Source organism: Stigmatopora argus, chromosome 1 (genome assembly GCF_051989625.1).
Source record: "Stigmatopora argus isolate UIUO_Sarg chromosome 1, RoL_Sarg_1.0, whole genome shotgun sequence".
Lineage (NCBI taxonomy): Eukaryota > Metazoa > Chordata > Actinopteri > Syngnathiformes > Syngnathidae > Stigmatopora > Stigmatopora argus.
The window spans coordinates 23022748-23049826 of record NC_135387.1 but is presented as its reverse complement, the minus strand read 5'-3'; the positions used below and the strand labels follow the sequence as shown (position 1 = coordinate 23049826).

The 27079-nt window shown below is 40.0% G+C and overlaps 1 protein-coding gene across 5 annotated transcripts; it reads left to right on the top strand.

Moving 5' to 3' along the window:
* Nucleotides 1–138: 138 nt before the first annotated feature.
* Nucleotides 139–25172, top strand: trim33 (tripartite motif containing 33). Of its 5 annotated transcripts, XM_077609355.1 has the most exons (21): nt 139–831; nt 6821–6939; nt 7177–7327; nt 10195–10327; nt 10473–10589; nt 11328–11442; nt 11705–11851; nt 14035–14152; nt 14322–14641; nt 14807–15001; nt 16727–16783; nt 16977–17177; nt 18419–18551; nt 19935–19998; nt 20272–20419; nt 21306–21589; nt 21701–21812; nt 21894–21968; nt 22126–22278; nt 23826–23876; nt 24568–25172. In XM_077609355.1, exons 1-21 carry the CDS (start codon nt 231–233, stop codon nt 24796–24798), a joined length of 3525 nt encoding a protein of 1174 aa, XP_077465481.1. In that variant the 5' UTR covers nt 139–230; the 3' UTR covers nt 24799–25172. The 5 variants fall into 5 exon arrangements, with proteins under 5 accessions (XP_077465481.1, XP_077465509.1, XP_077465499.1 ...); XM_077609373.1 differs by lacking the exon at nt 16727–16783 and having other exon boundaries at nt 141–831; XM_077609364.1 differs by lacking the exon at nt 23826–23876 and having other exon boundaries at nt 141–831.
* The last annotated feature ends 1907 nt before the right edge of the window (nt 25173–27079 follow it).

Sequence of the window (27079 nt, the reverse complement as noted above, 5' to 3'; positions counted from 1 at the left end):
AATGGAATTAAAATGTATCGCGTCCCCTACGAATTTGATGTAGATGACATGACACCAAAAACGATGTCTTGGGCGTGGTCGACGGGTGTCATATGAAATGTTATTCGTAGCTCAAACTCGTCTGTCAAACGTCGCGCGCGAGGGTCCGGATGTGACGCCATGACGCACGGAGATCGTCATGGGTTGACAAGTCACGTCGTACGTGCAGAGCGGTTTAAAGAGGAAGAAAGATGGCGGACAACAAAGGCGTCGATGATACGGAACCGTCAATTAATCGCGAGCCTGCTCACTCGGCGGCGCAGGAGAACGTGCAGGCGGAAACGTGCGCCGAAATTTCGCCAGCGGGTGCCGGTGACGATACAATGGAAGCGGAAGAGACCGAGCCGCGTGTTTCCACTCCCGAGGCGGGAACAGCCACCGTCGAAGGAAGTGGCGATGCTAATAACATCAATGTTAGCGGCGGCTGCACGAGCACCAGCAGCAGCAGCAGTAGCAGCAGCGCCGCCTTCCCTACCGACGTCAGCCCCGCCGCCGCCGCCGCCGACGCTGACGCCGAATCGAGTCCTGCAGAAGCCCCGGTCGTCGGCGATGTCGCGATCAGCGGACTGGCTTCGCAGATGTCCCCCCCTCCTACGGCCCCGGCGACCCCACCGGCGCCCATTAATTTATTGGATACCTGCGCAGTGTGTAAACAAAAATTTCATGGCCGGGAATGCCAACCAAAACTTCTACCTTGCCTGCACTCGTTTTGCCTGAGCTGTATCCCGGAACCAGAACGGCAGATCAGCGTGCAGATGCCCGGTTCCCACGGGCAATCCAGTACACATATTGGTGAGTTTTGAATTTATTTCACGGCGCGCGACGAAAACGAGGGGCAGTTGGCGTTGTAGTTATTTGGAGTACTGCGTCTCATCTCATTTTCTGAACCACTTTAGCCTCATTAGGGTCGCGTAGGGTTGCTGGAGCCTATCCCAGCTGACTCTGGCCCAGAGGCGGGGGACAACCTGAATCGGTGGCCAGCCGATCGCAGGGCACAAGGAGACGGACAACCATGCACACTCACACCCATGCCTAGGGGAAATTTAGTGTCCAATCAGCCTACCATGCATGTCTTTGGAATGTGAGAGGAAACCCACACAGGCCGGGGAGAACATGCAAACTCTACAGTCTACACAGATGGACATGACCTGGATTTGAACCCAGGACCCCAGAGCTGTGAGGCCAACGTGCTAACCACTCGCTCTACCGGGCCGCCCATACTGCTATTCACTGTATTTACTTACCAGCTGGATGTTGTCATGCGTGACATCAAAAATACTTAAAGTTAACTCAAAACAACTCATGTACGTATGTACATATATTTGCGTATATATGTATGTATGCATGCACTCATGTATATCCTCATTTGTAATTCTGAGTGTTGTGCTACCAGTTAACTCTTCTTCATTCTTAGATGGTTAAGTGAATAGTGTTTTTTTTGTATTGGATTGGATAACTTTATTCATCCCGTATTCGGGAAATGTAATTGTGACAGTAGCAAGAAAAGGCACAGTTATAAGTTAGACAGCAACAATGGGGGGGAAGCTGTCAAAATTATACCAAGATCTGAGTTCTTTTGGAATTTTTATTTTACTCAATTGCAGTGTATTTTACGGACGCCACTCAAAACGCTGCAAAACAAAATAATACGGATGCAAATTGCCACAACACGAAAGCACGTTGCCACAACATGTATGCAAATACATGGTTTGTCTATACATACACGTTATCTTATTTCTCCTTTAATTATTGTTCATAGAATAATTTTTTTGAATGTTAATTTTGCTGTAAGAATTTCAGACACTTTGACAGTACATCAACCAGCCTCATAACTGAAGACCACGTGCACTACACCAGTCAGATCCTTCTTATCAGTCTTGTTCATTCGATGCCACACAAACAGCTGCTCCAACAGTCACCAACCAAAGTATTTCAGCACGATATGTTGGGAACCATGTCAGAGAATCTCGTCTGTATGCTCGTTCTCTTCATTGGAGTCTCAACGTGACTCTAGTTTGTTGTCGTAACTGACTTCAGTGGGTTAAGGCTCGTATTTCCTGTTGGAGTGGTGTTCTCTTCTTGGATGGAGCCGGTTTTCCCCTAATAGGACGGGTAGTAGACGGTGTTGTGTGGGTGAGCTGTTTGCCGATGTCAGCGTTGTAGATCAAGTGGCAAATTGTCGAGGCGTGGTTACGATATGATCAAGCGTAAATTATGGGAAATGAACACGGGAGCATTTTATTGATGGATTTAAGAATGCAAAACGATATGTGAAAAGATCCAGAGGTTCTTTGTTGTGCTATTCATCCATGGCCATTACCTGGGCCCAATATTTAAAACTTAATCTATCTGGATTATTCCCGGTAGATTGAATTCAACCTAGATTTTAAAACTAGGTGTTTTGAAACCACATTTAATCTTGAAGATTCAATTCCATATTTGGAAAGCCAATCCTGCATAAACCAAATTTGAGTCTATTTTAGGTACTCCCCAATCCCATATCTGGGTCAATTTGATCTTGAAAAACAGCATTAAATTATTCCTGTCTCAAGAGTAGGATTAGTGCGATAGCATATGCTCATGAATAAATGAATGGCACTTTACATTTTCAAAAATATAAATAATCGAGAGATATTTGAAGGAAAATGAACCTACATTTGTATACTCTTGCTGAAGAATTGAAAATGTTATTTGTTAACTTTGGCATTTGCAGCTGTCCTCTCTCGGTTTCCTCCTTGATTTTTTGATAAGCAACAGCCAGTTTTTCCAGTGTGGTCTTGTTGAGGGAAAAAACACCCCCATAACTCAGTACTAGGGGAACCTCCCCCTGCACCCAATGTTCCCTCTAATTTTTTGTTTGTCTGGGCAGAAAGACAACCTCCCTGAGCACACTGAGTACCGGTGTGAGCAACATCATCATTGCTCGCTATGGCCACACACCAGTATCACACCTGCCATAAGCAGATGCATGTCTACTACACATAAATGATTTAGTAATAATAAAATGTAATGATTAATATCTATGAATGGGTGGCCCGGCGGATGAGTGATTCGCACGTCGGCCTCACAGCTCTGGGGTCCTGGGTTCAAATCCAGGTCGGTCCACCTGTGTTGAATTTGCATATTCTCCCTGGGCCTGCGTGAGTTTTCTCTGAGTACTCCGTTTTCCTCCCGCATCCCAAAAAGATGCATTGTAGGCTGATTGGACACTAAAATTGCCCCTAGGTATGGGTCTGAGTGTGCATGGCTGTCCGTCTCCTTGTGCCCTGCGATCGGCTGGCCACCGATACAGGGTGTCCCCCACCCCTGGCCCAAAGTCAGCAGGGATAGGCTCCAGCACCACCCGCGAGTGATAAAGTGGATAAAGCGGTTCAGAAAATGAATGAAAAAATATCTATGAATAAAACATCTTCGTAAATGCCATTAGAATATGCACAAATCCGACTTCAATTTGACCTTATTTTACACATCTGTCCTTCTCACTTCTCATTCTCGTTCAAATGACTTTTCTGCTGAATGTGTCACTTGAGATAGTCAAGTTTCCATTTATATGCAATATTTTTCCATGATTTTGCTTTGATTTATTTAATAAGGGATAGCACATATTAATGAACATATTTATATTCATGTTAATGAACATATATATGTAAGATTGTAGCCGAGGGCTAATTTCCATTTATAGTCCATTGTGTAGGTTGAAGACAAACGATCACACATGCTAGACACACAGACACGCATGCATGCACGCACACAACCACACACACATTAGATTTAGACAGTTCTCACCCGATTTCACCGCCTGATAGAAGGGCTGTAAAACACGAAAAACATAAGAGTGGACAGCTACTGCCACTGGCTGCCGCGTAAACGGCGCCATCATGGGGAAAGGGGTAAAAAAAAATGGGATTTTTTTTACTGCGCGCCATATGATTGCTGCTGCGCAAAGAAGATGAGAGTAGTGCGCAATTGCGCACGCGCGCAGCTTAGAGGGAACATTGCCTGCACCTCAGCCTTCTGCTCAGGTTCCCTTTCTTGTTCAATGGGCGAATGTTTTTAATGGTTTCTGTTGTAGAGATAGTGACTGCATTGTCACCAATCGTTGACTGCATGCAGCAGCACAGCAGATATTTTAATGGCGATTTTATTCTTTTGCATTTGATATGTTGATTTATCAAAGCCTTTAAGATTCATCAGACGCAATTTTTATCGCCCGTCGGTGGTCATGGGGGGGGGTGGTCATACATGCGGAATGGGTTTAGAAATATCAATCCTAGACAATCAAGATCATTCTGATTCAATCCAGAAATCTTGAAATACGGGGATTGAAAATGCCAACATGGGATTTGAAAGTTTAGATTAAAATTTTGGTAATACTGGCCCTTGATGTTGCAGTATGATAATACACATCACCGTTTTGCGAACATCTGCACACAATTCCTGAATCTGAAACTCCTGTTGATGTGACCGCTCGCTGTGTTTTCAAAATGAAAATAATGTGAAGCCTCGAGCCACCGATTCATTCCTATCCCGTAATAGCTCGATGGCCGGTGCACTCGACAATCCACAAGTTTGTATCAATTGATAACCGTGCTATCATTACGTTTTGTTAGACGTACAGTTTTAGCACCTATCCCTAATTCCTTAACTCAGTCTGATCCTGTCTAACAACTGTGCCTGTTCAGCATCGAAGGAAGAGACCAGGGTTTGCGAGTTACTCCACAGATGATTTATTCCTAATATTGATCCTTACAGAGCTCCGGGCCCCTTTTCCCGAACATAAACCAGCTGAGCGTCGCCGTGCATCAGTGGAGGATTAAAGAGACAGACGTCCAAACCCGCGTTTTGCCCAATTATAGTATAACAAGGATGAATATTCATTCGCTGACACAACTGTCTTGAAGGGTGCCTCTTTTGGATTTTCAGCTGTGCACTGTTCTTTATGTCCCTCTGCTCCGCTCGGCTGGCCTTGAGGCTCATCTCCGCTTGGATCGGCCTTGAGGCTCCTCTCCGCTCGCCTCCTTATCTCTGCTGGCTGTAATTCACTCATAAGGATTTTGGACAGAGAGCTTTTGTTTATTGTACAAGCATTTATAGGGGAACCTTCCGTTTGCGTGGTAATCGAGTTAAAAACAATTGTTTAATCATACAATAATAATATATAAAGATGAAGTAGCTGTAATAATATATATATATGAGTAAAATATGTCATAGTCTTCACTAGATTGTATGGTTAAAATATGTTATAGTCTTCACTAGATTATATGGTTAAAATATGCTATAGTCTTCAGTTTGTATCACCTGCCTTTAAGAACCAATTACTAGGTTGTCATCTCAGTTCTCAGTCACACTAAATAAATCCACCACCACTTGATCTTTTTTTCCCCCAATCACTGTTTAAAAAAATGTGAAATCAAAACTAACAAAATCATTTAAAATACTTTTTAGTTACCTTGAATTGAAAATATTAGGACACACTTGATAAGTATATAACAGTCGGGTTTTCTCATTCATTAATCCATCATCCGTACCACTTATCCTCACAAGGTTTGCGGTGGGTGCTGGAGCCTATCTCAGCCAACTAGGGGACACCCTGAATTGGTTGCCAGCCAATCACGCTTACAATCACACCGCCACCAATCCCATCTGGATTTTCTTTTATAAATCAACTCACACTAATACCTATTTGGTATTAACTATGTACTATTTGCATTGTAGCAAGTATTTATTATCATTAGTATTATTGTATTTGAGTTGTAAACAATGCAGTCGCATTATGTCAGGCCAGTGGCTTCATTTTGTTCATAATGACTATGTGAATCCCAAATTGGTACTTCCTTTGTATGATGAAGTTTTAGTTAGGGGTAGATATGGTTTTAGTAGGATATAGGTTTTTGGGTTCTGTTCATTTTGAAGTGGCTGTGTATGCATTCCTCCTACGTCCAATGAGCACTCAATCATTTACGGAGTAGAGCAGATGGCACCTCCTCAAACTGGCTCTGGCCAGCTCAAACCAGTTCTAGCAGGCTCAAACCAACTCCCGCTAGTTATTGCTAAAATGGCAGGTCAAGACACGTTTCATTGGCTTTTACATTAAAAACTGAAATTACACGAGGTCTATGTTTCTGTGTAAAATATACGTTGGTTTAAGAATCTTAATATAACTTTGTATGCTGGTGTCATTTTCACTTTAATTTAATTAACAAAATATTCGAATTTGGAAGATTTCATTATCTTGCAGCACAACCCGAGTATACCTAGAAGGAACCTCACAAGACAAAGAAGCCTCAATAAACCTACATGGAGAGTTTGTGAGGGAACTACAGAATAATGAAAAAATCGGAATATCCAGTTACATTATGCTACCATACCGAATTGGGAATATTCCTGTCCAAAGTGCGACACGATGGATGCAATGTCCTCACACTCAAATTTTGTCATTGCCGCAGTCTGCTGAACCACAATTTTATTTGTAACATTTCGATCGCCGTCTTGTAAATTTGCATATACTGGTATTCTCTGTGCCATTTTAAAAAATGTTCATGTATAAATGGCCAGATATTAATTGTAGAAAAGCACATTCCTAGGGGTAGTAATCCGTTTTTTTAAACTCCTCCACACACTGGCAAATGCCCAATTCTGTAAGGTTTATTGGCTGCATCTAAACGTAACTACTGAAGTGTAATTTAGCAATTTTCCTTCAGAAAATTCTCAGAACTTAAAATAATAGCATTTCTAACTCCAAACGACATGCCACGATTATTTTATTCTCTTCTCTTTGCAGTAAATATTATGCGATGTTCATTGTGCCACCAAGACTACAAGCAAATTGATATTATTGACAACTACTTGATTAAGGATACCTCCGACGCCACCGGCACAGCCGGTGAAAAAGCTGCACAGGTAAGTTAAGAAAAGAGGCCAGTCTATAGCATCAAGATAGTTTGTGAAAATGTAACCATCTCATTTCATATGTTTTTTGTGCTGAGAAAAATGAAACAATAAATCCTTTTCAGTACTGTCAATCGGTTTTTCCCCAAAAGTATCACAACTTTGATACATTGTCACACCCCTACTGCATTTTTACAGGATTTAAGGTACTTTACCATTCTATTTATCAGACTTGATTTTTTTTTCAAGGTGTGCACAAGTTGTGAAGACAATGCTGGCACCATAGGCTTTTGCATGGAGTGTGGAGAATGGCTGTGTAAAACCTGTGTGGAAGCCCACCAGAGGGTCAAAATAACCAAAGACCACAAGATCCGTACCAGAGAGGATCCTAACACTGCTGGTACGTTAGTCTGTTTACAAATGTCAACTGTTGGGTCTGTAAAACTGCTTCAGGAACAGGCACAGAAAGAGTGAGACCAATTTAAAGGAAATAAGTTTATTATCAGACTGCAGGATGGGGAGAGAGCTCTAACAGTTGTGAATGGCACAGCCTGTTGTCCTTGCAACTCTCTCCGAATGAACAGTGGGTGAGTCCTTATATAGGAAAACGGGGTAAAGTTTCTATGACAACGACCAAACTTTGGCCAAAGTCTGATTAATCAGTGTCAAGTCTCTATGACAACGACCAAACTTTGGCCAAAGTCTGATTAATCAGTGTCAAGTCTCTATGACAACGACCAAACTTTGGGCAAAGTCTGATTAATCAGTTTCAAGTCTATGACAGCAATGTTTCTATACTTATAAAAACTGATAAAATACGAACAAGCAATTGCAAAGCGACTTTGTCATCTTATCTTACACAACATAACCGAAAATAATCACATCCAAGTGGCTGTCATTTAACTGAATCATTTATCTAGAATTCAAAATGTGCATATTGCAAATTCTCTGGGTTTAGAGATTGGACTCTGGAGCAATGGAAGAAGGTCATGTTGTCTGATGTGTCCAGATTTACCCTGTTCCAGAGTGATGGACACATCAGGGTAAGATGTGAGGCCGATGATGTGATGCACCCATTAGACTTCGTGCCTGCCATACAAGCCAGTATGAAGTCAGCTAGCTACTTAAATATATTGAGGGAGGAAGATGCATGATTTTTACACATGGTTTGACAACCACAGTGTTTGGGATTTGTTGGAAAAGGCTTTGCACAGTGGTCTGAAAAATGAATGCAACACTAGATTGAAATAAATCTTGATTGAAACAATGCAACAGCGAATCTGTGTCGTAATGAATTTTAAACGTGGTCTAACGAAACCGTAGCGTGTGTGACCTGTTTTCTGGGGGCTGGGCAGTGTATCTTGACGCACTTTTGATGGAACTGGAGCTCACGAACGAATGAGATTCCAGCCGGATTTACTCTCGCTTTAGAATAGGAAATCTATTTTTTGTCACTCAGGAATGTGATTTTGATTGATGCCATTTATTATTCCTAATATCATTAATTTTAATGACATCATTAACATTTTGATCTCTAATCTAACTCGCCTCATTAACTTTAACATCATTAACCTCAATATAAATATTAATCTAAATAACATCATTCACCTTTGACATTACCTAAGGCGGTTGGGGAACAAAGCAGTGATTGATGAGATGGATAACGGTCGTCAAGGGTCAGATGAGGCGTGATTAGCTCTAAAATGTGGATTTTTGTACAGATATTATTGAACAGGGAGGAAGAACTAAAACGACAATTTTGAAAATGTAATTCCATTTAAATAAGAAACTCCTCTGACATCAAACTTCAACCGGGTCTCTCCCATTTTGACTTATCGTTTTCTTGAAACATTTAAAAATATTAGAAAAGCGAGTGAAGGGCCTCTTAAAAAATAAAATAATAATTGACCGCTTGAATATGCAGGAATGACGGAATAATAAACAACCACAGTGAAAACAATAGGGTTACTTCCTATGAGAAAATTACAACAACATATTCCCAATGGTAACGTTGCACCCAACAATAGGGTTACTTCCTATGAGAAAATTACAACAACATATTCCCAATGGTAACGTTACACCCATAGTTGGTAAAATCATAAAAATTCCTTTATTCCAATGGGAAAACATCCGTTTCCGGTTCCCAAACAATGACCCCAGGGGTTTGCAAGTGGATGCGATGGGGCCCCTTAAAATTTTAATACTTCCGCCTCAAAAACAATAGTTAGGCAGTAATCCTGACATCCTCTTTACTCAAGGAAGCCCTTGTTAAAAATAACTTTGCCGCTGTTGTAAAATTATATATTCATTTCCCCTCTTTCCCTGGGGGGTGGAGAAACACACTGAAAACAGTGCTGACACCAGACCAAGGGTTCAACAGGTCACTCCGGACATCCTCTAACTCTCGTGGAAAACACTTCAAAAAACATTCCCGTGGTTGTAAAATCATTTCCGGTCCCATTTTTATTATGTTAATTTCCTCCCAAGATTAATCACCTAATGTTGGTCTATAACGGCAGCGGATAGAGATATTTCAGTGGCGCAAGGCACATTATTTATTTATTGATTAGATTACTTTATTCATCCCGTATTCGGGAAAGCCACTGTCGCAGTAGCAGACCGTAGTTTCATATGCTTTATTTATTTTAATGAATCATTTCCTTATCATTTTCTCTTTCGTGTGTTTCCTCACTTCTTTCATACAAAATTGGGACACATTGACACATTTTAAAGGGTTTAGTTGGTAGTTGTGTGAGGACTGTGCAACAAATTTGAGAATTTACATATAAATTACACCTACTTACGAAATTTTCAAGTTACAAAAAAAGTCTTTGAACCAATTAAGTTCATAAGTAGAGGTACCACTGTATTTGCTCTCTTGAAATCTGAAGTTGTGCTTACCGTACTTGAAATTTAAAGTCACGCCTGATGCATCCAAAAGAGTTTAACTATGCATTGCGGTGCCTTCAAATCCCACTTTTTAGCTTTATACTAATGTTCTTAAAATTTTGAGTTCTGCTTAACATAAATTCTTGCAAGTTTTCCATCAATACTTGCAAATGTCAGTTTGACTTGATATTTGATTTTTTTTTTAATCCTTCAATAAAAACAGGGAGTGCACAGACTATTCTTAATTAATGTAAACAGCACTTATCTTGATTCATCATTGTCACATTCGTTCTCCAGCTGATGATGCATGTGGTAGCATATTTTCTATATTTCTTTTACCAGGTCATTCACCGGCGGTGTCCTCTTTTTCTTTTTCAGAGTCTGTCGGTACATCTGGACAGAGACCTGTATTTTGTCCCACCCACAAGCAAGAACCACTCAAGCTATTCTGTGAGACGTGTGACACTTTAACATGTCGGGACTGCCAGCTTCTCGAACACAAGGAGCATAGGTAGTCATTAAAGTTTCGTTTGAAAATGGAAGACTAAACACGATTAATCTAACTGCAAAGTTGCATGAGTTGTTGTTTGCTCACTCAGTCAGTGGTTCTCATCATCATTGTATGAAAGTTCTTCAAGACTCGTTTTTTTCTCCAGGTACCAGTTCTTAGAAGAAGCTCATCAGAACCATAAAGCTATCGTTGAGGCCACAATGACAAAATTACATGAGAAGAAAAGCTATGTCCATTATTCGGTTTCTCAAGTACAAAATAGGTGAGTAAATGTACTGCTGTAACCAGAAATATACACACAGAGGACCTTCAACTTAACCACTTTGTGATTGCCATGAAGACTTAAAAAAACATCAATGTCTTAATCATTTCTTAAACAAATGTATGGAAAAGACTTATCTAAATGACTGACAGAAGTGTCAACTCGCCACTTGAAAAACAATTGGTGCCAATGCAAATAGTTGCCACTGTTCCACTGCAATTGTTTTTTTGAATAACTGTTTTCCCTGGAGGACCTTTTTAACCCTAGAATGGTAACCCTCTATTTCAGGGGTTACCTTTCCCACTTCTGAAATCGAGGGTTACCATGGTTACCGGGGGAAAAATGGATACCCTTCATTGCACTGTCTTGCTGAGGACCCATTTCCCCCCCGGTAACCATGGTAACCCTCTATTTCAGAAGCGTGAAAGGTAACCCCTGAAATAGAGGGTTACCATTCTATGGTTAATATGGTACCAGGTATCAATTTTACATTTACTTGGGTAACATCCAATTATTCAATTAGTTTAATAATCTTAATCATTTAAATTGGCAAAACCAGGCTCATGTAATTGGAATTAAGATAGGGCAAATAACTTACAGCTCTGTTTTTCATTTTTACATGTTGCTAACTTCTGAAACACACATTCATATACATTTGCAATTCTAGTTATAGTGGCCTGACTAAATCCACAATCATTACTGATTTACTAAAGGTGTACTGTTTGTTTTTAAATCCAGGTTAAAAGAGCTAGAAGAAACTCATAAGAAGGTTGAACATGAAATCAAGATTGCAGTTTTTACCCTCATAAATGAGATTAACAAAAAGGGCAAGTCTTTACTACAACAACTGGAGGTAAAATAACTAATTCCTTAATGTTTTTTTCCACCTCAAATGATTTTTAAAAATATGTTTTTGAAATTTCATGGCTTGGATGTATTTGTGGGTTGAATTTGCGTGGACATTTTCCTTTCTCAAAACATTTTTCTCTGTGCTTTGATTGGTTTATTATTCATCATAATGGGGAACTCCTCTGCGGCTGGAATCTTCCTATCTATGAACATTTTCCAGTGTTTAACTGTCATTTGATTTTTAAAATGATCACAATTTTGTCTAGACTGTGACCAAAGAACGCACTGCGAGGCTGATGGCCCAGCATAAGGATACCACCCAGCTTGCCCGGCAGATCCAACATGTACTGAACTTCTGCCAATGGGCCATTTCAACTGGCAGCAGCACTGCACTGCTTTATAGCAAGAGGCCGGTATGTTGTTGACCTTTGTTAAAATGCTAGGCAATGCAGTAGTTTATCATACTAGATGCAGAGTAATTTTTATCAAGTTTGTGCCACATTTAATGATGCTAAGCTGCACATTAAAAAAACGTATTTTCATGATTATTGTCCACATAAGACTATAAAATCCACACACATTTTTTAAAAAAAGAAAACCAACCTTTGTCCATAGATCAACTGCATCAGCCTCTAAGTTTCAGGTGTCCATGGTCTATGCATTCCACGATATTTACTTTTGAATTGAGTGTAATGCCTTTTTTTTGCCATTGTCCAAATCTACAAACAAAACTACAGTTCTTGATTGAGTTTTGCCAAATTTATAATTAACCACCAATTTCAGAGCACAATAAATTACGTCATTAACATTCTGCTGCCTTGTTTCCTCTCCCACTGTATGTGAAGTAGCTGGAAAAGGCAGGACTATCACATAGAAATGCAGAGGGTGTAAAGAGTAATGGCGTACGATAGCATATTTTGGCATCAATTTGGACCAAAGTCATTAGAGGGCCAGTATTGCCAATACAGATACTATTAAATATTTATGCCTTATCGACTATTGAATTGCGAGATCCCATTTTTATGACTTTCAAGTGCTTCTCTGATGATTAATTTATGTTGTAATATTATGCTTGCAAGGGGAGAAAAAATCAATACTGCAATTCATCATGATTTGGGAAATATCGTCCTCAAAACATTTTTGTGACTGGCCTTCATGTGTACATTTGTACAAAACTGTATTTGTAGAAAAACATCCATAAAACTACTTTCACACAGCCATTTGAGAGCCTTTTAACCAACCTGCAAGCATTTTTGTTAAGTGAAAAAAAAAAGATTATCCAAAGAAAAATGTAATATGAATTACATAGAGATTATATAAACATTTAGTATACAGCTTTCAATTCCACTGCATGTTTCAAGTCATGTATTTTGATGTCAACTTTCATCACATAGAGGTTAGCTTTATAATAATAATAATAATCGGCCATGGGCCCTGTCGTCATTATCAACAACAAAAAAGCCTACTTGTCATCACACCCAGAAACTGCATATGACGAAATTGGTGGTGCTTCTCCATAAGCTGTGTTTACTCGGCAAAAGACCTAAATAAGTGATAGTTACGGACTTGTAATTTGGCATTCTGCTGTTATGGATACAGGTCACTTACCTCTCACTGTCTTTCACTTACCTTCAGTCAGCTAGTAGGAGGCAGATCACCACCCAAACATCTTTTCATATTACCTCAGAAGGGAATGTGTGTTGTGTTACCGCAAATTTAGAGTTCTGAAGGATGTGGGTAAAAAACTGTCCTTAAGCCTATTTGTCCGTACTTTGTGAGACCTATGACAATTAGGATGGTTATATTTGACTTAAAACACTGATGTACAGTTACTCAAGGTTTGATAATGGTAAAAGTGTTAAACTAATGAATTTACGTTGTTTAGGGGGAAAGGTTTGGAACTTTCTATAAATGAATAGATGTCGGATTTTCTGCTGAGGCAGAAAAACCTAAGGAAGGTGAAGATTTTGCATACTCTCCTAGGGAACATTTAGAGAAAAGTTTTTACACAAAATGATCTCTGTGCACCTTCTCTTTCATTATTTGGTGTTACGCACTCAAACTGGCGGTAGTAGTTTGAGTTTCTGAATACTAACGTGCTGTCGTCACCGTGATCGCCTGGCCGCTAAGCAATATGTAATGAATGACACGGGCTTTGCAACAAGCAAGCATGCTCCTTAGCCTGTAAAAATACCCAAATTATTCGCTTCATTACTGAAGCTGCAGGCTCGAAGGCAGAGAAAAAAGTAACTGCTTATAATTTCACAAACACGCTAGTCACAAGGGGAAACGAAAAGCCTGATGTGTGATGTATTATATTGACTAAAGTTTGACCATGTCACGAACATATGTCGATATTGCAATTTGCTTCAGTCAATATCTGCTATTATGATTTACCAATCAAAATGACGAATGGGTTAGCATGGGTTGTGATCTTCATAACTTGGTTGGAGAAATTGATATTCAGAATTTAGTGAAAGGACGTATTTTCATAACTCTAGCGGAACGGTACATGGTCAAAGAAGACAGTTTTTTCTATTATTCATGGCATAGTGGTGTTAATTCTGTTTGATTGAATGCATGGTTGTACTTACAGATCCTATTCCAGCTTCGTCAGCTCTTTAAAGCGAGACTAGAGCCAGTGCCCATGTCCAATGGAGAAGTGCGCTTTTTCTGTGACCCCACCTTCTGGGCCAAAAATGTGGTCAATCTAGGTATGTCTAGTGTAGCTATTTAGTTGTTGAACTGGATTCCAAATGACCACGTGATCCAACGTGTTCTTTCTCAAGATGTCTCAAGTCTCCTTTAGCTTGCCAACTCGTCTCTGGCCGGGCCAGTGAGAAAAGCTCCTGTTTCAATGATTACCTCTTTTTCCGTATCTAGGTAATCTGATCATTGAGAAGACACCGCCACCTATATATCCAGCCAATATGATGGGTGGTGGAGGTGGTGGCGGCGGCTCCATTTCACCAGGTCAGGGTCCACCCAGCAAAAATTCAGGGCAAATCAATCTGGCCCAGCTCCGTCTGCAGCACATGCAGCAGGCAGCCATCGCACAGAAACAGCAACATCTCCAGCAGCATCAACAGCATCAACAGCAGCAAGTGCAGCAACAGCATCAACAGCAGCAACAGATGCGGCTCACTTCCCAGATGTCCCAGCAACATTCCAGACAGACTGTACCATCCATGGTTCAGCAGCAGGTAATTCAGTGGACTTATTTGTAATGCTTCTATTGTTTAGTATTGCTGAAGAGTGAGTCACATCAGGCATTTTTTTGTCTTCATCAAGAAGAACTTTGTTGTGTTTTGTATGTATTCACTGGCTCACGGTTCTAACTTACGATTGGTGTATTGCTTCTTGACCAGCCTCCCAGGCTCATCAATTTGCTGCAGAACCCAAGAGGCCCTATAGTCATGACCGGCGGGCACATTCCCCCTATGTACTCGTCGTCCCATCACATGCGTCTACCGGGCCCGTCGCAGGGCAGGATACCCACAGCTCAGCCGAGACTCAATGGGCAACAGTATACTAGCATGATGCAGCCTCACCTACAGCGACAGGTCAGTTGCAGAGAATCCTAAGTGTACACTGTGGCTATTTGAAATAGCTTCCCAATCCTTTAACAAAGTCACATTTTTAAGAAATATATCTATTGTTTTCCCCTCCCAGTTACCAGGCTTCTAAACGGTCAGCTAAAGAGTTGAACGATTTGATGAAGAAAAATTGAGAACACAGTATAGACTTATTACTTCTCAAAAGATTGATCGGCCCCCTTTTCTGCAAAAAAGGACTATTCTTGAATACTTTTACTCCAAATTGAGATGACCAAAATCGATGTATGTATATATATATATATATATGTATATTGGATTGGATATATTTTTTTATATATATATATATATATATATATATATATATATATATATATATATGTATATAATATGTGTATATATATGTATATATATGTATATATGTATATAATATGTATATATATGTATATAGTATGTATATATGTATATAGTATGTATATATGTACAGTGGTACCTCTACATACGAGCAGCTCGAGATACGAGGAAATTTCCGAGCAAATAATTATCTCTAGATACGAGAAAAATTTCGAGATGCGAGAAAGCCAGGTGGCCAAGACATGAGAGTCTGTTTATCATTGTTGTAGCGCACTTTTTTGCCGCATCTCTTTCGTGTATAACAGATATCTACGAGCACTGAGCGGAGCGTTGCATTTTTTTTCAGTGTTCCCCCCCTAGCCTGTTAGCTCCCGTTAGCGGAGCGATCGCTCATTCAAGACTACTTCTCGTTGGCAAGTGGTCGTGAGTTATCCTATTGTGAGGACATTTGTGTGCATCATTTTCCGAATAGAGATATCTACGAGCACTCGGCGGAGCTTGCATTTTCCCGTGTTTTTCCCCCCGTTAGTCAATGCATAATACAAAGTGAACAACAATGGATCCAAAGCAAACAGGTGGAATGAAGAGTTGTGCAAAGAAAAGGCGAACGTTGATAATCCACATTAAGTGCGAAATAATTGAAAAATATGAGAGTGGGGTACGTCTCAGAGCTTGCTCGTTGTCATGGATGATATTGTGTCACTTGGAAATTCCTTGGAGATGGAGGTTAACGAGGCAGATGTGAATGATCTAATCGCTGAGCACCACAAAGAACTGATGACACAGGATTTAATCGAGCTCCAGGAGAGTGAACATTTGGAGATGTTGTGGGAACTCAGTAGCGAGGAGTAGGTGGAAGAGGGGGGCCGCCTGGCTACAAAGGATATCAAAGACATGCTAGCGAAGTGGCAAGAGTTTTCTGATTTTGTAGAAAAGAGGCACCCTGAGAAGCTGGCAAGTGGTCGCGCGTTATCGTATTGTGAGGACATTTGTGCGTGTCATTTTCAAAATATTTTGAAGGGAAGGCAAAAACAAACAACTCTTGATGCGTTCCTTTTAAAAACTCCCACTGAACGTCCGGGTGGAGTCAACCCGGAGAACAAAGGTAAAACAAATTAAAACAATTTCAGAATTAGAATTGAGTTTTGTGTAAAGTTACATTAAACATATGTTTGTGTCTGTATATATTAATTTAAATTTGTTTGTTCTGTTACGAGTGCGTTGCCGTGATTAATGTTAGGTTCCCTCTAGCCTTCAATCAATATTCAGCCAATATTCCTTCCCATGTGCGTGCGCTCCTTTATCTACAAATAAGTCTAGACAAGCGAAACCTCCACTCGATAAGAGACTATACGCCGCCATGTTTCTTTCTGTGTCCAGATGTCGTTAGAATCTGAGATGAGCCACCAAAGATTTCGTTTCTTACTACATTCTGGGGTTTGGTACCTTTTTCTTACTTTGTCATTTGTGCATTTTGTGAAGCACGTTTGTCGTCCAACTGCATGATTGGCAATCATCTTCACACAGCAAAGCTTTGATGCCAATTTACTTTGGAATAATACTCTTGTTTCCCTTGTATTTCTCCTCTCCTCTGTCCCCCATTTTGTCTATCTGACTCCTTTTCGTGTAGCATTCCAACCCAGGCCACGCAGGCCCCTTCCCAGTGGCGTCAGGCCACAATGCAAACCCCACAAGCCCTACCAGTGCCAGCATGGCAGGAGCACATGCTCACTGTGGCCCTGGCAACCCTGTCATCAGTCCCATTGAGCTCATCCCCTCTGTCACCAACCCAGAGAACTTGCCCTGTCTACCAGAGATCCCACCCATTCAGGTGTGAACATCATTTTCCTAGCAAGGTTAATTTCATGCTTAATGTGGCGTATTATTCATAATATCCTAAATTAAAATGTTGGTTATGCACATTAAAAAAAATCCTTCTATATCTTCGCAAGAATTGTTTTTTAAAAAGTTCCACACTGTGGCTATTAATTCTTTTTACAGATACCTTGAGATTCTATAAGTACTGTTGTTACGTCACATACTGTATGACAAGTAATCACACCCTAGTTCAAATGTCTGTTTTTCGTCGATTTAAAATTTTAGGGTCAAGATAAGCCAGTTTTACATCTTTTTTTTAAACCACTTATTTCAGGTTGTGGCATTTAAGAACCCCCAGGCCTGCTTTTGGCCAGCCACTTCATTTAAGTGATGCGGGTGGGTGGGGTTATATTGTTATGGAGATTTTGGGCGGTGATAAGGAGGGGGGAAGGGAAAAGATTCTCGGGCCCCATCGTTGACAGGGTACCGAGAACGGCCTCTTATAAACACTGAAACAAAAAATATCACTTGGCACTATTCATTCAAAATCACATAAATATTACTTAAATTGCTGTTGGGTCTGTAAAGCAGCTTCAGGAACAGGCACAGAAAGAGTGAGACCAATTTAAAGGAAATAAGTTTATTACCAGACTGCAGGATGGGGAGAGAGCTCTAACAGTTGTGAATGGCTCAGCCTGTTGTCCTTGCAACTCTCTCCGAATGAACAGTGGGTGAGTCTTTATATAGGAAAACGGGGTAAAGTTTCTATGACAACGACCAAACTTTGGCCAAAGTCTGATTAATCAGTGTCAAGTCTCTATGACAACAATGTTTCCATACGTATAAAAACTGATACAATATGAACAAGCAATTGCAAAGCGAATTTGTCATCTTATCTTACAATTGCCATGGTAACAATTCATGTTTTTGCATTTCACTTCCCAGATAATCTATTTATTTTATACTTCGCAACAATACCTCGTGCAGAACATTAGACACCTATAAATATCAATTTTATAATACATGGTAAATAAGGTTGCTATGATCTATTTTGCAAGAAACGCACCATTGTTCATTCTGTAATTGATTAAAAGTTTTCTGACAACTTTTTTTTTTCTTTTTTTTTGAAACTGATAAGCTGATCCCTCACGGCAAACATTTTTCAAGCTGCTAAAATCTGCTTTAGTTTTTTTGTTCTGGCTTCATCTCAAGCACCTACAATATTGTAACATGATTATTAATTTGTTTCCTTAGCTAGAAGATGCAGGTTCTAGCAACCTTGGCAGCCTCTTGACACGCTACATCGCAGCTAGCACGCAACAGCATACAGGTTCAAGGGACATGAATCCTTCCCCTGGACTTTCCATACACTCACCTGGATCTTCAGGTACCCGAATCCTTCCCATATGTTAATCTCGCTCTCATATTTGCAACCAGTCATCATCCCACATGAAGTTATTATTCCCCTGATCGCAGACTCGTGTGTGTGTGTGTGTGTCAGTGTGTGTCAGTGTGTGTCAGTGTGTGTCAGTGTGTGTCAGTGTGTGTCAGTGTGTGTCAGTGTGTGTCAGTGTGTGTCAGTGTGTCAGTGTGTGTATACAGTGGTACCTCTACATACGAGCTTAATTCGTTCGGGGACTGAGCTCGTATGTCGATCTTCTCGTAACTCAAACGAACGTTTCCCATTGAAATGAACTAAAAATAAATTAATTCATTCCAAAACTCTGAAAAAACACCCAAAACGGGATATTGGATTGGAAAAAATGTTTTATTTCTTCTAATTTGCCACCTATTAACAAAGTAACACATAACTAGTGGTTTAATAGTAATAAAATGTGTTTAATAGAATTAAAATTAGACGGATTTCGCGGAGGGTACAGCGAATGGGATATATAGAGGCAGGTGAGGGGGGGGCGGACTATTCCACGGCAACGCCCTCTTAACAGAACAAACAAATTTAAATTAACTTGGATTAATATTTACAGACACACTCAAACATACGTTTAATGTAATTTTACACAAAACTGAATTCTAATTTTGTTTTTATTTTTTTAACTTTGTTGTCCGGGTTGACTCCACCCGGACGTTCAGCGGGAGTTTTTAAAACGAACGCATCAAGAGTTGTTTGTTTTTGCCTTCCCTTCAAAATATTTCGAAAATGACGCGCACAAATGTCCTCACAATACGAAAACGCGCGACCACTTGCCAGCTTGTCAGGGTGCCTCTTTTCTACAAAATCAGAAAACTCTTGCCACTTTGCTAGCATGTCTTTGATATCCTTTGTAGCCAGGCGGCCCCCCTCTTCCACCTACTCCTCGCTACTGAGTTCCCACAACATCTCCAAATGTTCACTCTCCTGGAGCTCGATTAAATCCTGTCATCAGTTCTACGTGGTGCTCGGCGATTAGATCATTCACATCTGCCTCGTTAACCTCCAGCCCCAAGGAATTTCCAAGTGACACGATATCATCCATGACAACGAGCAAGCTCTGACACGGGAAAATGCAAGCTCCGCCCAGTGCTCGTAGATATCTGTTATACATGAAAGAGATATGGCAAGAACAGTGACAGTGCGCTACAATGATAAACAGCCTCTCATGTCATGGCCACCTGGCTTTCTCGCATGTCGAAATGTTTCTTGTATCTAGAGATAATTATTTGCTAAATTTTCCTCGTATCTCGAGCATCTCGTAGGTAGAGCTGCACGTATGTAGAGGTACCACTGTATAGTATGATGTAAACATATATCATTATATTATTTCCTTTGCAGGTCTTTCCAATGCACACACGCCAGCACGTCCCTCCAGCACATCCAGCACGGGTAGTAGAGGCAGGTGAGGTGCTGTCGTGCTTTTTTCAATTTACAGACCTGGACTTACACACAGACCATGTTAGTCTTTTCTATTTTACGCATTTACTCAAGTAGGACTTAAATGTAACAATTGCATTCATTTTTGGTGGAAAAGTCGTTTTTGAGGTATGCTACCTCGAAATTTCTTCCATGATCCCTCTCCAAAATGTATGGCCACGTTTGCTCCTCATATTACGTTTTGATTATCTGCTCATTTGGTATGTTGTAACTCAAGTTGGCTTATTCTCTTCTCAAGTTGTAGCTCTGGAGGCAAAACAGCAGGTGGAGGTACTGTGGAACCTGTCCGGGTCAAACAGGAGCCAGGTTCAGATGACGCTTACGAGTGCGCGGGTTCTTCCACGAAGATAGAGCGAGGGCAAGACTCTGGGAGAAGTTCTTGCATGGTAGGAATAATGGCAAGTCGTGCTGTAGTTGGAGAGATGCTAGGCTGCGTTCTGTATGAAATTTGTATATGCAAATGAGTGACTCGAGATACGAAAAAGATCCAAGTTACGAACTCGCCAAAAAGAAAATGCATTTCCTTATACATTATTTTATTTTGAATACCCCTTATTAAGCGATTAATCACTACAAATGCAATGTGGCACATATTTTTACGCGCACACACACAGCACACGCAAAAGTCTAAAATGTACTAGAAAGTGGACATCTTTTGGCCCTGATAGAATGGGCTCTTGCCGCCATCTGGCGGACAAACAGGTATTACATCTATAACGCCCGCGGGGGGATATTTCAGCGGCACAGGGTACATTTTCATAAATCATGAATAAATCATTTCCTTATAATTTTCTCTCATTTTTGTCTGTTTCCTCCCATCTGTCATACAAAATTGGGACACTGACTAATTTTAAAGGGTTTAATTGGTAGTTGTGTGAGCACCGTGGAACGAATTAGTGAATTTACATAAAGTACACCTCTACTTACGAAATTTTCAAGTTACGAAAAAAGTCTTGGAACCAATTGCTTTCGTAAGTAGAAATACGGGTATTGTATAGTATTGTATTGAAAATAACAATTTGAACATTTTTTTTTAACTTTTTGGCCAAACAAAATAGATATTGTGGTACATTTTCCTCACTGTCAGATTTCAGTTCTAGCATGTTGGTGGACTAACAACCAAAATGAATTCATTTTCTGGCTGTGCAATTTGAGAGTTCAACTCTAAAGTTCAATGTTGTTCAATTTCAAATTTTTTGAAGGTGTGTTGGTCATTTGCTTCATGATGTATGCATAACACTGAAATAAATCTTGTCTTTATTATGCCTACAGTTGAGCAGCCCTGAGAGCCGTGCAATTGAGAAAATTAAAGTGGAGCTTGAGTCTGAGAGTCCTTGTTCTGGGTTGAACGGCTCCGGTACGCAGCTAACCAATGGATGTATGGTCAAAGGGCAGGCGGCGAGCACAACGGGCAATCCCAAAGGGAACGAGGACGACCCTAATGAGGACTGGTGTGCAGTTTGCATCAATGGCGGCGACTTGTTATTATGTTGTGACCGCTGTCCTAGAGTGTTCCACAGGAAATGCCATGTGCCTACTATCGAAATCTTCCCCAAGTAAGTATATTCCACTCAAGACTGATGTGGATGATATCTGCTTCTTTTACTTCCAAGGTTTTTTTTGTGTGTGGGTATGTTTGAACTTTGTTTTTTGGATTGCATTCTTAGGGGAGATTTTCTGTGCACCTTTTGCCGGAGTATATCTACTCCCGAGATTATGTACTGTGACGAGAGCAAGAAAGCTAGTGGAGAAAATGCCCTTCAACCTGAGGATCAGAGGGTATGTACCGCTAGCCCATCCGCGCTAAGTTTGACCACCTTCCTCGATGACAAAGTTAGTGATATTGTTACCTTTCTGCAGAAATGTGAGCGGCTCCTACTATACGTCTTCTGTCACGAGCTCAGTGTGGGCTTCAGGGAGCCTGTCCCGAGTTCTGTGAGTTGCCATGCACCACACAAGCACACCCACCTATAGAGTAGAATTCAAACTCCATCCCTTGTCTTCCACTTCCTGTCACATTCTGCCTGACGGGCACTTTGTAGCTCATTCTTACTGTACATACAGAATTAAATTCAACTTTTTTTCCTTTCAGGTGCCAAACTACTACAGAATTATCAAGCACCCTATGGACCTGAAAAAAGTGAAGAGAAAGTTGCAGCGACAGAGCTCCACGTCTTATAATTCCATACAGGAATTTGTGTGCAGCATGCGCAGGATTTTCCAAAACTGTGCAAAGTATAATGAGGTGAGCAGCATGATTTTCTTTTGCCTGCTGTTGGAAATAAGACCTGGTGACTGTGCATGTCTTGTTTGGGAGGATAGTAGCAAAAATGACAGTAGCAGAGGGAGATAAAATGTCACACAAAGCAGACATCAGTTAAGATAATTCAAATGGAAAGCATGTAATATTCAAATAACATTTGAATATGAGGACGAGAGGTTGATGGTAAAGTTATTTTTAACACTAACTGACTGTCAAAGTGGTGTTTTCCATTTTCCAAATTGTACATTTCAGCCTCAAAACAAAAGTTATATGGCCCATGTTTGTATGTTATTCTGATTGGATACAATTTAATTTGACAGTCTCCATTTCCATCCACGGATATATATATATACAAATTATACTCGTCCCATTGTGGGTGTGCAGAAATCTACTCCAGCAGACTTTGGGCAAGAGGCAGAGTTCACAGTTTCCATTTTATAACCTTTATTAAATTGCTCTTAACATGTTACCATTTCCTTTTTATTTTTGGGGAAATAAGAGATTGTTTGGGAGGCAAGTCAACTTATTGTGGTGTGAACTGAAACTATATATATATATATATATATATATATATATATATATATATATATATATATATATATATATATATATATATTTATATATATATTATATATATATATATGTATATATATATATATATATATATATATATATATATATGTATATATATATATATATATATATATATATATATATATATATATATATATATATATATATATATATATATATATATATATATATATATATATAAATAAGTGCAATGATTTATACTGATTTGTCATGTTATACTGAAGAGACATTTTTCTACTGGTTTCTCTAAGTTGTACTTTCAGTTCAATTTGAGTCATCAGATCTCCCATTCCCCTGTGACGGCACCACAAAAAGCCAGTGCAAAAGTTTTAAAAAAAACACTTGCAGAGTTAATTAAACCTCTAGTCATGTGATATCGGCCTCATATTAGTAGCAATATTTATTTTTTTCATTCATTTTCTGCATCGCTTATCCTCACAAGGGTCTCGGGGGTGCTGGAGCCTATCCCAGCCAACTACAGCCAGCAGGTGGAGGACACCTTGAATTGTTTGCCAGTCAGGAAACAAGGAAACGGACAACCATTCACACTCACACTTACCCGCAGGCAATCTAGAATGTCCTACCATGTTACCATGCATATTTTTGGAATGTGGGAGGAAACCGGAGTACCCGGAGAAAACCCACACTAGCCTGGGAGAAACATGCAAACTCCATACAGGGAGGACCCACCTGGGATCGAACCCTCAACCCCATGTTTTAAAGAAATCAAATCTTAAAGTTAAATTGGTGAGGTTGTACGTAACAACACTCACAAGGGAATATTTCTTTTCCTACCTGGATGACACGGGGGTACCCGGACACATTCCAGCATACACAGAGTTCCAAAGTGTTCTAACCTCACGTGCTTATAATGTGAACTCTTTTCTCCCCCTGCTACTTGATGTGTGTGTTGTAATGTTATTACCCCCTTTTAGATGTCTCGAATAATCCAGGTTTATGCTGAGGATAAAGCGATTAATCAGCAGGTAAGATGTTTGAAATAAAGCATAGATGTCCCTCCCCCTCCTGCCGAGGCTTTAAAAAAATGTTTTCTTCATTTTGCCACTGGGATTGTTTTGTTTGATTTCATTCATTTAAGTCGCCTCTTGACTGTGACTGCTGTTGTAAATGCCGGAAAACAGCTGTAAATCACAACTTGACCACTCTGTCATGCCGATTATAGCTAGAAGTCCATTTATTTTTGATTGGTTAGCTGTTCAATTTATCTTTCTTGTGCAAGACTGTGATCAAGGGTTGGTGAAATGGTCTCAATTGATATTATTATACAGTTATTTGAATGGTCAAACAGACTGAGCTCAGCGTGAGTGCCATTTTAAGGGTAGGATAGCGCCATCTATGGTGGTAAATGCCGTGGATAAATTCCAAGAAAAGTGAAGAGGTATCGCGAAGAGTGCATGGTAACACGGTTTCATAATTGAAGCAATGTTTCCTGGAGCCACATTGGTTTGGGAATCTGGGGTGATGTTACGTGGAAAGACAGGAGGATATCATGGCTGTGTATGGCAAGGTCATCATTTTAAAATTTTCTTTTAAACCTCGGCGTCTATTTTTTTTAATTGGTTGTTTTTAAAACAACACACTTTTTTTAACCACATCTAATTTGTCTCCTCTTCAATCCACTCTGTCCCCATCTTTCTTCTACCCCTACCCTGACAGGACGGATCAGAGATGGCGGTCTCCGGCAAGACTGTGAGTTTGTTCTTTGAGGATAAGCTGAAGGAGGTCTTCCCGGGACAGAGCTTCCCAGAACCCCTTGAACTCGAAGCCGCGGACTTTGAGGAGCATAAGGACGGCAACGAAACGGAGGATTCTGAGGACGACTTCATTCCACCCCGACGCAAACGATTAAAAGTAGATGGAGAAGAGAACTTGGTCCACATCAAGTGAGGAGAAGATGTGTCATCTCTCTGGTTTCATGAACATTTCACTACTATTCATCTTCAGATTTTCAAGGTGGACTTGTGTGACAGTTGTAAAGATTTTTTTTTCACTTTAGATCAAGCATTTTCATTTGTATAGCTGTTGTGACACTTTCTTTATAAAGACATCCTATTACCAACCAATGACTAAAATACAGCATCTTTTTTTTCTTCCTGATTTTGATTTGTCAAGTGTTCACTTGATGACGTCTGTGTATAAGAGGAACTTATTGAACAATACGTAATAATGAACGTATTACAGTATTCATGACTGGGTGCTCGTCCACCAAAATATATTAAAGGAAATATATGTTGTAAAATTGGGCTTGTGGGTGTGCTCAAGTCGGTTATGCCTTTGTTTTCTTTTTTTTAGCTCTATTAGATTTATTCCGAGAGATTTCGTGTAGTGCTGAGGTCAGTTCTCTTTGCAATTTTTGGGGTTTTGATGATGAAGTGGGTCTCATATTGAAATGTGTATTTTTGCCTGTTCCTAGTCATGACTCCATGAGTCTCAAGCTTCCCCTTAGTAGAGCTCTGTCCTGTAGCCAGATGTGTACTTGAAGACTTGCAACATTGTCGTTATCTTCTATTTGCCGGTTCATAACAAATAGCTTACTGTAAGAATGGATGTGTTGGGTTCACCAATAGATACGCTTTAAGATAAGGAAGACATCGGAGGAATATTCTGCTTTATTTTGCAAGAGAGAATCGATCCTGACTCGCCTTCGTCCCAGATCATTCTAAAGAACCGAATCCTCTCCTGCTCATTCAATTGCATTAGAGTCAAAACAATCAAGGTTAGCTATTCAAAACAATTGCAATTAAGGTCAGAAATCAAAAATTGCATAAGAATTACAACAAGCAAGCATCCATTCAAAACACAGGAATCAAAACAATTGCAAGTCTTTTTGAAGGGCGAACGGTATTGCCACCTGGCCCGGAATCCAAGTCAAAACAATTAAGAGTCCTTCCCGGATCTTCATTGTGAACTTCGACTGGGTGAGAAGTCAAGGTTTCAAAACAATTTTGATAAGTCCAACTTGATAGACACCTTTCAGGGTTGCAAGCAGATGTACTAAAGTGACCCTTTTTAGTGTTACTAAGCTTCATTGCAAGCACATATATATAATGATTATATTACAAGCACTTTTATAATAGTACCCAAAACAACTCCAACAGTATGAAGTAAGTAAGGGAAAATCCCATCCCTGTTCAGTTTTGGTTCCACCCTCTTTAGAGAATAAAGGTGAATGTAAATTGTCTGTTTCGGTGCATTTGTGGACGAATTCTGAAGGTCTTCAAGGACACATCTGGCTACAGGACAGAGCTCTACTAAAGGGAAGCTTGAGACTCATGGAGTCATGACTAGAAACAGGCAAAATAGACATTTCAATATGAGACCCACGTCAATGAACATCATTTTAGGCCAGAGATCCTTTATTTTTTGTGTGATTGTCCTCATTACGCTGGAGTTGAACAAAGCTTCCTCTGATCAGTTCATGAATTCAAATTTTCGTGGTTGATCGTTCAACCACAACAGACGTCATACTCTGGGAAAAAATATAGAAAGTGTATGTACGTACCATTGGTCATGCAATGTGAGCTGTCTACAGTAATCCCTCGAATATCGCGGCTTCACTACATTGTGGATTTTTTCTGGGGGATTTTTTTTTAATTAAATATTTTTTGTAAGTTCATAAAAATGTGAAAAACCACACTGAAACTCGCATGCGGAAGCCACTCCCCTGTCCTCCGCTTACTACTAGGACTCAGCACTGAAGTAAAAAAATATATATGTATATTTATTTATTTTAAATGGGGAGGACCCTACTTTGCTGTTTTTCGTTTATCGCAGCCTTGTCTGGTCTACATTAACCGTGATAATCGAGGGATTACTGTAATTGTTAAATTCTATTTTCTCTTAGCAGGGTTGCAGCTTTAAATTTTTCATCTAGATGGCACTCTGACATCCTACAACTGTACTGAAATGACACTCCACAGTATGTATACTGTTGCTTCACACCAACCCTCCATTGGTGGATTACAGCACCCTTGTAGTGCACACGTTGCAAATTACTATCGCAAAATGACAAGATTTTTGTACTAATGTTACAAGAAATGGACACACCACTTCCTTTTGGTTGTCCGGGAACATGACTACCACCTGAGCCAGTATTAACTACCTACATGAATGATTAAAAGAGAAATAAAACAATAAAACTGACAGACACAAATGTGTAAAGCTAACC

Coding starts and splice junctions, on each gene's coding strand:
- trim33 (XM_077609355.1), top strand. CDS start 231: ATGGCGGACAACAAAGGCGTCGATGATACGGAACCGTCAATTAATCGC. Junction 17,178..18,418: donor CAGAGATCCCACCCATTCAG/GTGTGAACATCA, acceptor TTGTTTCCTTAG/CTAGAAGATGCAGGTTCTAG. Junction 18,552..19,934: donor ACACTCACCTGGATCTTCAG/GTACCCGAATCC, acceptor TTTCCTTTGCAG/GTCTTTCCAATGCACACACG.